The sequence below is a fragment of the Streptopelia decaocto genome, assembly GCF_964273445.1.
Source record: "Streptopelia decaocto genome assembly, chromosome: 3".
Lineage (NCBI taxonomy): Eukaryota > Metazoa > Chordata > Aves > Columbiformes > Columbidae > Streptopelia > Streptopelia decaocto.
Genome location: NC_138656.1, coordinates 63,299,311 through 63,316,087, shown reverse-complemented (window position 1 = coordinate 63,316,087; position 16,777 = coordinate 63,299,311). Strand labels below are relative to the sequence as shown.

General features: G+C 39.2%; 2 protein-coding genes across 2 annotated transcripts in view; both read left to right on the top strand.

Moving 5' to 3' along the window:
- LOC309437229 (A-kinase anchor protein 7-like) overlaps nt 1-12,174 on the top strand; it is a 28,075-nt gene extending 15,901 nt beyond the window's left edge. Inside the window, exon 2 of the mRNA XM_082047369.1 lies at nt 11,206-12,174. Within this exon, the coding sequence (XP_081903495.1) occupies nt 11,206-11,408 (203 nt within the window). The 3' untranslated portion in view covers nt 11,409-12,174. The remainder of the gene's footprint in view (nt 1-11,205) is intronic.
- The window catches only part of LOC309437226 (A-kinase anchor protein 7-like), a 90,262-nt gene extending 76,773 nt beyond the window's left edge, over nt 1-13,489 (top strand). The window contains 1 exon segment of the mRNA XM_082047365.1: nt 12,168-13,489. Within this exon segment, the coding sequence (XP_081903491.1) occupies nt 12,168-12,367 (200 nt within the window). The 3' untranslated portion in view covers nt 12,368-13,489.
- The last annotated feature ends 3,288 nt before the right edge of the window (nt 13,490-16,777 follow it).

The window sequence follows — 16,777 nt, the reverse complement described above, 5'->3', positions numbered from 1 at the left end:
CCCCACCCAACTCTCCAGCCTGTCCAGGTCTCGCTGGATGGCAGCACAGCCTTCTGGCGTGTCAGCCACTCCTCCCAGCTTGGTGTCATCAGCAAACTTGCTGATAGTACACTGTATTCCCTCATCCAAATCATTGATGAATATACTGAATAATACTGGTCCCAGTACTGACCCCTGAGGCACTCCACTAGATACAGGCCTCCAAGCAGCCTGTGCCCAATTGACCACGACTCTCTTCTTTCCTTCAGCCAGTTCACAGTCCACTTCACTACCCGATCATCCAGACCGCACTCCCTCAGTTTAGCTGTCAGGATGCTGTGGGGGACTGTGTCAAATGATTTACTCAAGTCAAGATAGACCACATCCATTGCTCTGCCATCATCTATGCACCTCCTTATGTCCTCATAAAAGGCTATGAGGTTGGTCAAGCACGACTTCCCCTTGGTGAAGCCATGCTGACTGCCCCTAATGACCCTCTTACGCTTGATATGCCCTGAAATGGCACCAAGGATAAGTTCTTCCATCAGTTTCCCAGGGATGGAGGTGAGGCTGACCGGTCTATAGTTACCCAGGTCCTCCTTCTTGCCCTTTTTGAAGACTGGAGCGACATTTGTGTTCCTCCAGTCCTCAGGCACCTCTCCCATTTCCCAAGACTTGGCAAAGATGATGGAGAAGGATTGTGTACGCGATAGACCTTAGCATGGAGAAAGGGATAGGAAATTGTTCTACGCCTATATGTATCCTATACCACTGGAGAAAGGGCTAGGAAGTTATCCTATACCTATCCTACACCATTATGGAAAATGGAAGTCACAAAGGTTTAAAATTTAGATACCCTCCATTGATAAAAAATCCTTGGGCACTGTACCAGTGGTAGATTTGGCACTACCAAACTTTTATAATAGTTGGTGCTTTTAGACTTGCAATTCTGATGTTGGCATACATAGCTGATCTTTTGTCAGCCTCCTGGCTGTGCCTGTAACTCTCATGAACTTTAGGAATTGCTGTATAGGGAAAACTCAGCCCTTATTAGATATCATCTCTGGATGCCAATCCCCAAAAATGTCAAAATCCACCATTAACTTTCTTTTCTGCTGATGACTTAATCCCTCTGAATATCTGCCAGTCTCAGGTGAACTTCATCTGGGCACCTGCTGAGTTTCCTGTGAGTTAAAATCCTCAGGCATGGATAATTTGTTTGCTCTTGCTAGAGAACTTTTATGTTTTTGCTAAGAGGTGAAATATCTTATGGCATGGTCTATTATTGTGTTACTCATTCTGTTTCACATCATAGCAATAATTTTTTAAATGGCATTTTATTCAATTTTCCACCTTAGTACAAAGCACAAGGATTGAACAAAAACATATTAACTATCAGGAATGTTTTCTGCAGCACTTACTGTGGCTGAGGAGTATCAGCAAATGAGTAACATTTTTGCTGTCTTAAAAATCCATTACCATCCAGTAGTAGCCTAATGCAATCAGGAAGCTTTTTCTTTCTTCCTTCCTTCCTCTCTTCTCTCAACCCCCCCTTTAAGTTTCACATACAACACTGTTAACAGAATGTGAGAGATTTTTCCAGCATAAAATTAAGAGTTTATTCTTGTAGTTCTACAAAATATAACCTGTAATTAAGGTGAGTTTTAGAGATTTGGATGCCCTCCTAAAGTCTGGGATTACCTTTCTCTTGTTAAAATGAGATTTGATGTAGTGTTTGCGTGTTTTGCAACACTGTCGATCCTCTGATTTAAAGAAGTAAATGTTACTTTCTGTTGATCCCACCTGTGTGCCCTATTCACACGTTGTGAGTGCTCTCTATTATAATTAGACTGAAACATCTGGGAGAAGGGCCAAGTCTAATAAGGACAGAGGGCTTGGTACAACGCAACCCGGATCATGGAGGCATTGCCTGCAATGCCTACTTCAGCATAAGTGAATAATAATACTAACTCCATTTTAAATTAAGTGCCCAATTTTGCTTTGAAAGATCAATTTCATTCCCTTGGTCCTTCTTTAGCCATAATCTCTATAGAACATGTAAAATCAGAAGATACTATGGGATTAGACTTTGGATAAAAATACATTACGTGGTTAAGATGTGTCCAAATACAAGCTCCTATGTCAGCAGTGGAATATCTGGTTTGACGTGGTGCTGCACCCAAGCTGTGAGAACAGGCTAATTCTCAAATGCTCTGTGTTACTGCTTCTGATTCGCTGCATAGTAACAGCACATAACCCTCTGATGTATAGTTATACCTGCATTTGCAGAGTTAAAGCCACATTGCATTATGCCACGCAACTGTCGTATGCATTTACCCATCTCAGGAAATCTCAAAATCATTAATGATATGATTTGCTCTAGAGGACAAACATTGCCCATCTCTTTCCTTCTCCTCATCCTTAATGAACTTCTCTTGGCCCCTGTAGCCAAACGTAGAAGGAGAAGAACATAAAGCGAAAGGGAACTACAGAATCAGATGCATTGCTGTTTAGCTGGAGTGAAGAAGAAATACCTGCTTTTGATTTCTCAGTTGGTTCTGAATGTAGTGAAGAGAAATGCAAGAACTGGATTTGACATGAATATCCAACCTTTATTCTTTTACTCTGAGTTAGAGAAAGACTGAGAAAAATATTAAAGTAAGAGAGAATAAAGAAACTATTTAGCCTGGTAGAAATAAAGGACCAGAAGACCAGCTGGTGCAAATAAGCAGTTCTTCATTCATATTAATGGGACAAAGTTAGAATTATTACGACGCTGAAGAGGAAGGGATGGAATTGTGAATACTGTGTCGGCAGAGATAAAATTTCCAAATGGAAAAAGGAGTGGAAAGAGAAGAGAATCATCAACTTCAAGGCATGGTAATGAGCAATCCATTATGGTACAGAGCATAAGCTGGTAAAAGTTGTGAGGATTAGTTCAGTTTTTGGCATAGCAGATGTGTTTTTCTGGATTTCTTTTGTTGAAGTGCAGCTAGAATAGGTTTTGACTCACTAAGTTTGAGGAAGTAGAAATTTGGAGGAAGAGAGAGAGGGAGTTATTATTTTGCTATAGTGAAGCGTAGGAGCTGTAGGGAATTACCATAATGAAAGAAGTGTTGCTATTATGTAGGGAAATGTTGGTTATGTGCTTAAGGAGTTTTGTTTCACAAAGAAAATGCTTTTACAACTATTTAATATTTAGCATAGGAAGGATGTGAAAGTAAGGCCCACTGGTTTAAACAAATAATCAGGATTCACTTATTCTTGATTTCTAATGGTGAGGCAGACTCAAGAATAATGCTAATTTTGATTACTAGGTGTTTGTTCATCAACTTAAGAATGTGCTCTGTTCATAAAGAAAATAGGATGAAAACAAAATGAGTGGTGTCCTCTAATTTTCTTATTCTTTGGGGTTTTTTTTCTTGTCCTAGATTATAAAGTCTGCAAATTTTATGTGAAGGATTGATTGTGTTAAATTTTGTTTTATGATGTGTTAATGTTTCAATTTTTTTCATCCACAGATTTCATTAAATGATCTCTCTCTACATTACAGCAACAATTTTTAACCTCCTGTGAATTAAATTAAGTGAACTGTAATCATACCTTCAGCATTCTTAACTCTTTAGCCACAGCTATTCTGATTTCATATAGCTAAGGTGACCAAAAGCCTTATGACACAGAGCAATTTATTATGATGCAACAGGAGTCTGAATTTCCTTATCTTACTGGGATATTTTTCTTTAGACATCAAGATTCACTGTTCTTGCAATCGAGTATACTGGAGCTTTTAGAGAGAGATTAAAGCTGAGAAAGAGCTTGTCCCAAAGAAGATCCTGAGCAGTAGTTTTATGGGTTCCGAGCCAGAGCATTTAAAGAGGGGTCTTTATGAACTCAAATTTCCAAGTATAAAAAAAACCCTTAATATTTATAAATCTTTCATAAACCTGTATGTGGTAGAGCAGTGAACATTTCTACAGCTACATCTCACAAAATCAGATTGAAAACTTACATCAAATTCTTGCTTCAAAAACACATTTAAAGTGGAGGTTATGTAGAAAATAAAAGGGTGGAAAGAAAGAATAAAGTTAAATACATTACTTAAAGCAAAATATATAATATCTAGAGAGGGTTAAGATAGAAAATGCCATAAGTACTTAATGATTTTTTTTAAATGACATTCAAATCAGCTTATGGGTGTTATGTTAGTTTTCCCAAAACTATTAATGAAAATGGTCAGATTCTGCGGGCTTGATCCATTAAATGAAAGATAGCAGCAATACTACTCTTATGTTCAAAAATACATAACCTCATGGTTTGCCCAAGAAGCTGAAGTGGGTTCAGTTCCTTCATGTGAGATCCTGGGGGAGAAGGATGAGACCGTTTATTTTGACAACCTTAGAATGTACTTACACTACCAATTGAAACCTAAGTAAGATGTTCCTACCAAAAGAGGTGACTCTAACCTTCTTCTGTTAGATTTAGGCTCAAATAAAATATGATTACAGAGATGTTGAAAACACCTTGCAAATGACACTTTCCATAAAAAATGTTCCTTATTACAGCATTTTACAGACACTTGGACATCCATGTCAATTATGCTTCTATCTTAATCTTTTTGGACAAGATTTCATCTTTGTTCTGCAGTTCAAGCAGTATGCAGATGTGTAACTCATGTTACTGTTACTGCAACTGAAATAATTAAATGAAAATGCATGTGGATTAAAATTTGACTCTTCTCTCCATAATTTACAAAGGTATACAAAATTACTTTCTCCAAGGAAAGACACTTAGTATGTGAGAGACTATTTGATTGCATGAGTTTGTATAGTCTTTCTCTGAGCTCCAAAGGAGCAACAACACAGGATCAACTTGTTAAGATTCACTTAATTTATATTTGTTTAGCATATGTCTTAGTCCAAAAAGGTTACTTTTTTTAGTTTACTTGACAGTAACATGAAGAAGTCTCAGCCAAAACAGTGTTTTATTTGAACCTGTATAGTAGCAGATGAATCCTAAAGAAATGAAATTGAAATCCACAGAGAATGTAAGGATAGGAAAAAGTAAGGAGAGGGGAATGTGTATTGAATTACTTCCCTCATCACACTTGTGAGTAAATATTCAATTTTTTGCAGTTGGTTGGTCCATAAGCAGGAACTTTTAGGATTTGGCAACATGTTTGGACTTTGACAATTAAAAACTCTGTATATCCTACTCTGGTTAGCTGCAGCATGTCTTGGACCTGTCCCTTGCTTAGCTTAATGACCCAGCAGGGCAATTTTCTGCCTTCGAGACCATCCAGCTCAGTGCGTTACATTCTCAGTACTATTTCTGGAGGGTCATTGACAGTGAGGGACAGCTGGGTCTGTCCTCTTCCAGAATTCAGCTTTTCCCTAGGAAACAGGGAAGCCTGGGCTCTCTCTCGGGCCCTGAGAACAGCAGGAGGCTCCTCCTTGGCTGCGTCCCGAGGAAGGAGGAACTTGCCAGTCCTGGTGGCTCCTGTTCACCATCTCATTGAGCTGCTCGCTGTGGATGGTGAGAGGGGGGGAATGATTCTGCCTGGATGTTTTGGTTCTCCAATTGTCAGCATGCCCAGTGGATGTTCATGTGGTTATGGAAAACCACTTTTGTAATTTGGGCTGTTTTCTCTACTTGATTATTGGTGAGAAAGCTGAGTAAAGCTCACTGGTTTTTAAGCCATCTCTTATTTCTTTCAGCTTTGATATCTTTGTTTCCTGTTACACTAGGCTTCTTATAAATTCATTAAGTTTAAGCATTAAACGACATTAACGGAGTCAGGAAATTTCTCTCTCAGCAGGTCTCTTTAATAGGAAAATAAACCCAAGATACTTAGCAGACCTCCTGGTATGATGGGCATGAATTCTTAGTTACCTTTTGTGTTACTTTGTTTTGAAGACTGGTGCCTGAGGAGTCGCATCCTTCAGTTCTTGTAGAGGAAGCACATGTTTAGCAGAGCACATCCTGTCTGTCCACGTACAGTTAGAGGTGGTCAGAAATTTTAGATCACTGGGCTTCAAAGGGTTTTATCCAAAGCAAAACAAACTTTTGCCGTGCTTGCCAAGCCTCCAGCTCCAAGGGGGCTGACACTGACACTGGTGAGAGCACCATTTTCCCTGAATAGCTGCAACACACTTAATTTCCTCTTTACTAGAAATGCCTATTTTTGTTGGTGTTTTTCTTCCATAGGGGGAGGGGGAGGAATCAAATTAAAAAAAAAAAAATCTTTCCAGCAAACTAGAACCACATGTGTTCAGCACAAATGGCAGATCCGTATTGCCTTGTTGGACAGTCCTTTATTTACAAAGCAATATATGTAAAACTGTTTGTTGTATTTCCAAGAGGAAAACTAAGCTACATATGCTGCTTAACATCAGATTGGAACATCCAGCAACACAAATGTCACCACCATCATGTTGTAATGATATAATAATTTCACCCTTCCTTTCGGTGCCTTATTTGTGCCAATTTCTTAAGTGACCACTCAAGAGACATTTCATGGTAGTCCTTCCTAATTAACAAGGGAATGTTCAGAGTTGTGACTTTCCTGTCTGTGCTTATTGTGTTGATTAGATATGGGCACATGCTTGTGTTTGTGTTCATCACTTCAAAAACATGATCTTGAATGTGCTGGCTCAATAACAGTCTGTTGCAAGGGTGTAAAGCATACGGTCTGGTGCCTGGTTATAGCTTGTTATTCAGTTTATTATGGCCTGTGGACTCACTGTCTTTGCAGTGCTAAGGGGGATGGTATTTCTCTAATGCTGTAGTTCTTTTAATCTGTATGGCCTACCAAATATATCTGCAAATGCTTAGTAAAGAAAATGCTCGACACATTGGTCTGATGCATAGGACATTACAGTTCAGTATGTAGGTGTGGTAACCTCATCCAATTCCCACAGAAGACAATGAGACTTAATTTGATTTTTAATTAGATTCTGTAGACACAAAAGTCTAGTGTAGCAAAAACTAGATGTTCCACAGGCTGCAGGCAGGCATGGGTTAATAGTCAGTTGTCGTATAGTGAGGGATTATTGTGAGGTGGAGCTACCAAGGTGTCACTATAGAAAGGGAGTCTTCGGATGAAAGCTTTCCATGTACACAGCAGTACTTTTCTAAGTAGAAAAATGAAGTTTTCCGGGAAGGTATTTGTTAACATTTAGTTTTTGAAAGACTGAGTCCCTTGTATTTTTTTTTCTTTCTAGAGTTTCTAAAAACAGTATTACAAAACCGATGAATCAAAAGGTAGATGGAGAAATGTCTGTTACCACAGCCCTCCCCAGGTTGCAGACTGTAACTTCTGCTGCCAGAGTATGGACTTCCCAGCTGGTCTTAGTCACCTATTCAAAATACCAAGGGTCTCCTTTATAATTTGCACCATGTTGGTATCATTTTATTGTGAAAGATTGTTGGAAGGAAAAACAAAACCCAGCGTGTTGGGGCCATGAGGCAAGGACTGCAGAATGTTGTCTTGGAGTGTAGCTGGTAAAAGTTTGTATAACTGGCTTTTTCTGTAAAAGGGATCCACTGTTGGTTCTTTCAATTAAATCTCTCACAAAAAAAAAAATAGACTAGCAGTATAAACAGGAGAGTGATTCAAGTAACTCTCCTGCCTCTCTCCAAATCTGAGATACTGACATGGGCTTTAAAACAGGCTGTTGACACAGGACCATGAAAGTGCTGTACCAGGTCCACTCTGTCTGATTTACTCCAATGCAGTATTTCCGAAATCCAGATCACAGTCTTTAAAGTGTAAGGGATTTAGACTTGGAGAGTAAACCTAGTCCAACAGAGAGATATAGCAGTGAATTTGAATCCAAACTTGGATTTGGTTGCAGGGATCTGGTTCATGTCCATAACTGCTGGCAGCACACGGTAGGATCATAAAGCCCTTTTTGAATAATTCTGTGCAGTTGATAGTTCCCTTTTGTAAAAAATGGTGGTCATTTCAGGACAATAGCTATGCTTCAGTTCCAGTAATATAAAGCACTGCTTAGCCTGGATGCATTGAGATATATTTGTAGAGTATGAATTTGTTTTCATCTTCAAAAAATTATAGAAGAGAATTCTGGAATAAACAAAATGAAAGTGTTTTTTTCATTTTTATTCTGAGCTACACGCAGGAGAAGGCAGTGGAAGCTTTTTGTTTACAGGCACAGAAATAAAGTAGTGGCACAGTCCATACTGAGAGGCACAGCATAGATACATATACAGTGCACCTGGTATATCTGTTCCCTTTTCAGAACAGAGTTTACAAACAAAGCAATTCTGAACTTGTAAATCTCTCTTTTAAATCAGAAACATTCATTATCTGCAATGGCTTTTTACTGATATTCTGGTAATTTCCAAAACATAAGACAGTCTACACAAAGAAGCATTTGCCTGCTGCGAAATAATTGTATATGTCTAAGAATCAGGCAAGCAGCAGATGCAGCATGTAGAGTGAGATATAAACAGGACATATATGTGTGTTAAATATTCAAGTAAATAGAGATAATCAATACTTGTTATAATTACACGACCTATTTCTTTTTGTCAACAGTCATGAATAGGCATGATGCAGTAGTGTACAACTGCCTTGCCAACGAACCTCAGCATTGCACAGGCACTCACACAACTGCCATTTAGGGGTTCTGCGAATTATAAGCAGAGCGTGAGTGAATTCTATAGCCCCCTGCGCCAGTCGGCCAAGGTGGCCGAATGGATAAATCCAAGGGCGCTCTTCATATGGGGATGTGCACGCATCAGTCACATCCCCTCTATGTCTGCCCAGTGGGAACGCAGAGTTAGCTTAGGAGGCACTATAGACTCCACTCCAGACTTGGTGAGCCATGAGTGTCTCAAAATATTAAGAACAAAAAAATAACCAAAAAAGTGCAAAACATTCTTCTGTAGCTATATAAACTGTACTTTTAAAAGGCTCATTTTAAGTAGCCTGACTTTTTTCATGCTTGAGAAATTAGTAACACAGTGAACTGTCTACTTAATTTGAACTTTTAAATGCAATAGTAGATATATAGATTTTATACATATGTATGTAAATGAGAACTGTTTTGCAGAAAATATGAGATGAGCTCTGTCCTTTTTTAGATTGTAAGAATAATACATAAGGTACTACATGTAAAATTACACTCAGAGTAAATATAGTCACTGTTCTTTTGTAGTATCTGGAGGCCCCTGTGACTGATTAGTCATATTCTGCATATTAAGTACTGTAGGGTCAAGTGTCAGAGTGGCTTAGCACCATATTTCCCATTGATTTTCTTCAGACCTGCATGGATAAATCATTAGAGCTGTGTGAGTAACTATTTCTGAAAAATAAGAAACTCTCCAACTGGAAACCACAGTGTTTGGTTGTTTGTTTGTTTTTTTTTAACTGAATAAATAGACTGGAGCAACCAAAAGATTTTGTTGAGCATCTTCAATAAAAGCAAAGGAAATTTGGAATCAAAGGGCAGCATTCAAAAGAGCATGTGGCATGAATTTATAAAAGCTGGGAGGAGATGCTGCTCGTATATATCTTAGCTCTTCTGAGAGATAAGAGCCTGAATTAAGTCTCTCCTCCAAGCAAGTTAAAGGATAGGCTTAATCCCAAGTTTTGGAGATAGTGAAGGAAAGCAGTAGACCAGAGAACCTGGAGTATGTAGCAGTTTGAGTGGTCTTGGGAATAGTGCTTGTGCCTCTCTCAGACTCATGTATTAACCTAAAATGGTTCTTCTTGTAGATGCCAAACCTATTTTTAACATTTTCTTTTTTTTTCTTGTTTTTTTTTTTTAATTTTGTTTTAGTCAAACCTATTCCCATAGCTGTGTTTTAAAATATTTTTTGAGTATTTTTCAAAACTTTTTTCCAAAATGTAATGAAATGCTTCACCAAGGTCTAGTCTGATGGCTTTTCAGCTGGAGAGCACAGTTCTCCCTTCCCCACAGTAACAGTGCGGTGGAGGCCCAGAACTGGAAGAGTTTGGTCTGTCTTGCTGTTCCAGAGTGGGATGCTCATGTTAACAGCTAATAAAGGCACTGCTCTGAAAATGAAGGCTTTTGTTTACCTCTCCCCCTTGAATCCCTGTATGAATTATGTTTTATCCATGAAATCACTCCCAGGTTGTGCAATCCAATAGGAAGACTAGGAAAAGTCTTTTAGAACTATAATCTGTATGTGCTAGTAAACTTGAATAAATTTACATTTATGAAAAAGAGCAAATTTAGATAATTGAACAGTGCAGAGCTTTGTGCTGAGAGCATACAATAGTATCTTTTTCACCAGATGTGTGTGACTAAGCAGCTCCTTATTACTGGTTGCAGAATGCTAACTCCAGAAAAGGACATTAAAAGTATGGGCTTTAAATATAGATGGAGGGAAACAGTTATTTACCTAGTGCAATAAATTACAAAGTGGCAGATTATATGGCCAGTGGAAATTGAACGATAAAATGTGCTTTTCCTGGATTTCTTCATAAGAGGAGGATGCTGTAGTAGGCTATATAGTGTATTAAGAAAATGATTAATGGAAAAGTACAATTTCAGAACACATGTAATAATGTATGAGAATCCTCACTAAGTATACAGTTATTTCATCATATGTGATTGTTCCTGTGAACCCTCAACAAAGCAGGGAGATGCCAGCTTCTTGCTTTTATCAGCAGGTCTCTAAGAATAGACTGCTGGAACTTGCATTCCTTCGATGTCAGATCTTTAAGTTAGAAGACAGAAGAGAGACGAGGAGGGTTTTTCCGAGTTTTATGCTTTGTTTAGAAAAAAAATTTAGTCAGTTTTTCCATAAGAAGCTCTTGAAATACAAATACTGAATAAATAGATAGAAATTTTACGTTTCTTAAGCAAATGCACAAGATTGGCAGCTAAATTTAAGAATGCTGCTAAAAATGTAAATTAATTGTGTGCCATGTTCTTCATCTTTGCCCAGATGTCACAGGTGATTGTTGGCCAGAAAAAACTAAACTCGCACACTTGCTTTTCTAAGCTGAGTGGGTGCTCATGGCGTTAGCAGTGAAATATTTTTGATCTGCTATCCTGTGTACATCTTCATGAAACGCTTTTGATTCAGAGCTTGAGGAGGGGGAAATTGCTTTTTACAATCAGGAAGAGGCAGGTAACAACTGAAAATCCAGCTCAGACAGAGGGTCCTGATACAATTAGGGCTACTGTCTTTCCGCGGCAATGAATTCCTTCTCTTGTCTGTTGTGGCGCATAGGTGAAAAACATGCAGCAGAGCCCGACGATGCGGAGCTGGTGAGCCTCAGCAAAAGGCTGGTGGAGAACGCGGTGCTGAAGGCTGTGCAGCAATATTTAGAAGAAACGCAGAACAAAACCAGACAGACTGATGGAAGCCCCGTTAAAACTGAAGAAGGAGCAAGCGGCAGTAAGAATGAGAGTGACAATGATAACAGCAAGTGACCGCTGTGCAAAAAGCCCGGGAGCAAATATCCCGCCAAGAATAACCACAAAAACATGTCCCAGCTCCCCGCTGAAATTTGCTAAGTGGTGCTGGGTGACAGGCACTCTGCTTTCTGAGTCTCTTATCAAAAGTTTGTTCTGAAGTGAAGGACACTGTCTACCAGTTTAATAAGTGCTTGCACTGCTGAAAACCTGATGAATGCTGGGAGGGATGGACGGTGGAAAAAAGACAAGAATGGTGGAGCAGGTGGCTCCAGTCTTCACTGGCTCTTGGTACCAATAGTCCCTTCCTTGCTTTTGAAGAGAAACTTAACCCTTTGCATTTGCCTTTCGGATTGTGACGAGTGGCCGTGGAAGAGGCCTTGCCGTGAGTGGGAGCGGTGCCCTGGGCCCGAGGGCTGGCAGTGCCGCAGGCCGCTCGCTCCCTGCGGGAGCACGTGCTGTGTCCCGGTCAACAGCCGTCAACCCCAAGCTAAAATTACCACTGCAGACATTCGTCGCAGATGCTATTACACAGTATGTAATACGGCAGGAGTTTCTCGTAAATGTGACTCTGTACTGTTCTTTACTTTTTGGTAGCATTTGTTGATGTAAATTATATTTTTTTGACAAAGTACCTTTTTATAGAAAATCAATATGGGCAAAAGGCTGAGAACTTAATACTGTCTGAGGCAGATATGATCTCTTTTTCTCCATACATTATTGATTCTAAATGACATTTGTTGTTATAAAATGTATTATATTGTTCTTTTTCTCTAGGAAAGAACCATGAAGCAGACTTAGTAAAGGAAGCTTTGTACAGAGAAACACAGGCCCTGTTATCCAGACTGAATCAGATAAAGGAGCTGTTATCCAGTCCCGAGATCCGCATGAAAATTAGCAAAGAATTGTTTGAAGACAGGCACAACTCTAACAGCAAATGGCAAAGTTGTATTGACTCTGGATCTCCCAGTGCATGACTGTAAATTGCGATGATGTAAAATTGCATCAAGTTATTTAAAGACAACAATGATTTCTTCAAGAAATTTTCCTTTCGGTTTCTTTTTTACTGAATATATGAATGGTCGTAAATGGCTGATGAGGAATCATGCTGAAATACTTGCACAGAAGGACTGTATTTCGTGAGGATGAAGTAGAGCTACTCCTCAGCACTGCATTGAAACATGCTTGAATGTGCAGGTGTATGTCATGATTCCAAAGTGGAAAAACACTGGTTTCAAATAAATCTGAGCAAACACTGTGCCCTTCCTTCATCATTGCAAATAATTCAGATTTTTTTCATAGATCCCTTCCCTAGCAATGATATACAAATATTAAAATATGGATGCTTTTAAATACTTAAAATGTATATTTGAAAAAAAAAAAAACAGAACAAAAAAAAACCCTCTTTTAATTATCCACCTTTTGGATATGTACTGGCATTTTGGGTTAAAACTGTCTGGTTTTTATTTTTTTTTTAAACAGCACTTGAATACTTGTATAGATGCTGCCATGTTTCTGCTGATGTTTACACTAACGCAAGAATGTTTTTAGATTTCAGAATGAAATTCAGGCTCCACTGATCTCAATGGCAGACTTTTATTTCTTTAATGGAGTCAGGATGCTGCAATTAAGGTTTTTCTTGAAAATATTAATATTCCTTGGGATAAAAATTGCCTTTTTACTTTTGTAGAACAGTATTTTTGTCTTTTGTTTTTGGTGTTTCCTCCATCTCTACCTTCTGCTGCCTGAGGTAGGGTGTCGGTTTGCTCTCATTGTTCCCTCCACACACCTGCAAGATTCACTGAAGCTTTTGATGTACAACAATGCAGGAATAGGTCCAATATTTGCATTTTTTATAAACATTGTTTAAAATTGCCTCTGATCATAAAAGCTATATAATATATGTTGTGACTGAAATCAGAATTGTGCTGTTAGAACAGCTGTGTGCATATTCTTCATTGGTTTCAAGCACTGGTCATTTATCTCATGTGTCCGAGCTTGGTTGTTGTTTTTTTTTTCTCATTTGATATGTAACAGTATATTCTGAAGTATCTCATACATGCCATGTTCACAATAAAGTATTTTTCCTTTGCACTCTATGTCTGTTTTCACCTGTCTCCAAATGGAATTTAATAAAATTACATACTTGCAAGTAACTGGATTGACAGAAACATTGCTTGTATGAATCATGACATTAAGTTGACTACAGGTGTTGTGCCAAGATACTGATCTAGAGCTTGGGTGCTGAAATGATGTAAAGAAATTAATGCAGATAAGTAAGTCCCAAGTTGTTATCATTTTGAATAGCAAAACTGAAACTCTACGGATTAATTTTTATTCTGGGCAGTGTGGGTTTAGAAGGAAATACTTGTACAACTTCCTAGAGCTCCGTATCTTCAACATCAAAAGTGGAGTTTGACTTTAATAGAAGTCTCAAATTTCCTATAGAATAATGGTAATTAAAAAAATCTGAATCTGCAGTCAGCCCGGAAGATGAAACCACCGAACTTGTGACAAGTGGATCTGTACATGCCCGCACAGTGACTCTCTGAGCCCACCTTCTTCCCTTACTCCATAGGCTGAGAAAAGAAGCTGCTTTCCTCCTTCTGGGGAATTCCATTGTCATATCAAACATTACTGAGTACTAGTTCATTCAGAGATAGCTGTTCATATGGTATCAGGCAATTTAAATCCAACTTGCAGATGACAACACAAAACCAGACAGTTGACTATGAAAACAGGAAAACAATTTATTGTATTCTATTCTAGCTGAATCTCAGGTTGTCATCTCCCTTTCCTCCATGCAAGTCATTACCATGAGTAAGTACCTTTTTATATTGTTCAGCTTGTAACAGTCATTGTTCTCAAGTTCGAGTAAAACTGTTGAAATTAATCACTGAATTTATCTCCAGACTCTCTGATAGGTGACCTGGTTATTAGAGACTCTGCTCATTCACAGTTCTTATGGATGGCATCAAGAACAGCAGCTTTGAGAAAATAAAGTGTAGGGAATGTAATGGCATGAACAGAGGCAGCCAGTGTCATTTGAAATGCCCCAGAGTGGGCCAGGCAAATATGACACAAACCCTACAGGAGATGTGTTCTTCTAGATCCAGAACTGTGGGCTGGAGGATACCCCAGAGCCTCTAAAAAGACACTGGATACCTGTGCTCAAGCAACTGAAACTTGTCTTGGAATTTCAGACGTTTTGACCTGTGACAGTCAACAGGGCTTTTGTTTCTCAACCATTCACCTTCTTTTAAAATGCCAACCGGAGCCTTTATTTCTGGCTTTGACTAGACACCACTATTAATTTACTTAAAATTGAAAACAAAATATGGTAAAAAAAAAAAAAACAAACCCTGCATCTGGATTCATTCTCTTACGACAACCCTTCTTCTTGCTTTCTCTTTTTTTTTTTCCCCCACTGGTAGTGAAGCCTGGCTGTCAAATTAAACCATAAATCTCTTGTATGAAGCTGTGGGAGGAGCACTGAAGAATGCAAGTGCATAGAGACTGAACCTGACATGGACAGGTGTGAAGCTCAGAGCCACACACACCAGAGCAAATATGTCACCTTCCTCACACTCATAAACCATTTTCAGATATCTATTCTGTTTTTTATTTAAGCATTTCTTTGGGGTTATGTGTTGAGGTAGTGATGCACAGGTTATTCCAGGAAAGTGTTGGCATTTCAAAACAGATGGTGCAAGTTTGTCTGTGTTTTGTTTTCAGTTCCACCTTGTAGCTTGCTCATACTCAGGAGTATTTCCACACTGCTGACTATAGAGATGTCTGTGACAGGTTTAAAAGCAGTAGCTCAGCTTCCAGGACCAGGCTGGCTGCAAAACTTTCGACTGCTGTGACCCACTGACAGACTGTCCCTGACATCCATGCTTGGTCTAGGTGAGGGCACAAAAGTTGCAGAAGCCATACATTTGATACCTGAGCAGCCCTTGCCAAAATTGCCTGCACTGTTGAGCTGTGCATCAGAGAAGCTGAGAGAGTGACCAGAGAGATCAGTAAATTCATGTGAGTTCTGACCAACAGGCAGCAATTCTCTGGTGTAGGAAGAGAGAATGTTGTGGAAACCAATGTCTCCAAGCATGGGTAAGCGTGGCATAAAGATGCTCAGTCTGGTACTTGGAGAGTAATGCAGCAGATTGCCTCAGTGCATCAAGATCTTTGTGAATGGGAAACTAAACAGTGTTTCTGTGTTGACTGAGGGTGATATAAATCTAAAAAGGGTTGGAGCTTGAGGTCAGACTCAGACACTGTATCCAGACACACAGATATTGGGACCCACACTGGATAGTGCCCTGTATCTACTAACGGTCCTACTGAAGTAAATAAGATGTTTTGAGAGGTAAAATGCGACTTCATGGTAAGCTTAGACAATCTGGAAGTTAGAATTCAAGAGATTTCATGTTCTGTATTTATGGAAGTTTTTGATTATAACTGTGCACACTTTTGCATAAGCTATTTTAGCTTAAAGGCCATACGAGTGTGTCATGGATCAAAAGGTGTCAGCCATACTTCATTCTGGTGACAAGAATGATGCTGTTTCATTTTCATGTCAGTCTAGACATGACTCATATATTCTTGCTAGAATTCTGATTTTATAGAAGCCTTGAGGGATATCCTACACATTTATGTAGTCAGCAAGCAGAAAAAATAGAAGAGCAAAGCCACTGTGCTCCATAGAGCTTGTAAGTTGAAGTTTAGTAAAAACACACATTTACTTTTTAAATTCAGTTATGTCTGAGAATATGCTTGTGAAGTGAAGTGTAAACTGAAACTTCTTCACTGCAGATGAAATACAACCTGTAGAACCAGCTGCAGCCCCATGGAGCCAGGAGGGAATGCAGTTGCCTCAGGTGGAGCCCAGTAGCTCGAGGGTTGCTGCACTCTGCTTCGAGTCGTGGACTTTGTTTTGCACAATCTTTTTCAGAGCAGTTTTTTATCTGTGAATGCCCTCTGTCTCTGTTCAAGTGATAATGGCATCTTGTCTTGTTCTGAGAAAATGAGAGACTGAATGGATGCTGTAGCTTTCAGGTGTTTTGATCCCTTTGGAGGAAGTAGGAGGTTGTCAGTGAAATCCCAAAGAGGTTGACGTCTTTGCAGAGACACCACTGGTCTCATTCGAACTGCCAGAGGTCAGAGGAGGGCCTGTGTGGCTGTTTGCAGAAGTCTTCATCTAGAGATGACACCTGCCTGGTCCTGAGGCTGCGGAGATGGCCCAAAACCACCGGAGAAAAGCCATTCCGAAGGGATGCACCCTCCCAGAACTGAGATGGTAAGTGGTTCAGCTGTGTGGTTAGTGGACAGTTAGATAAAGTATTGTTTTAGCTTTATGCAAATTGTTCTAACTTGTGGTCATATAGTAA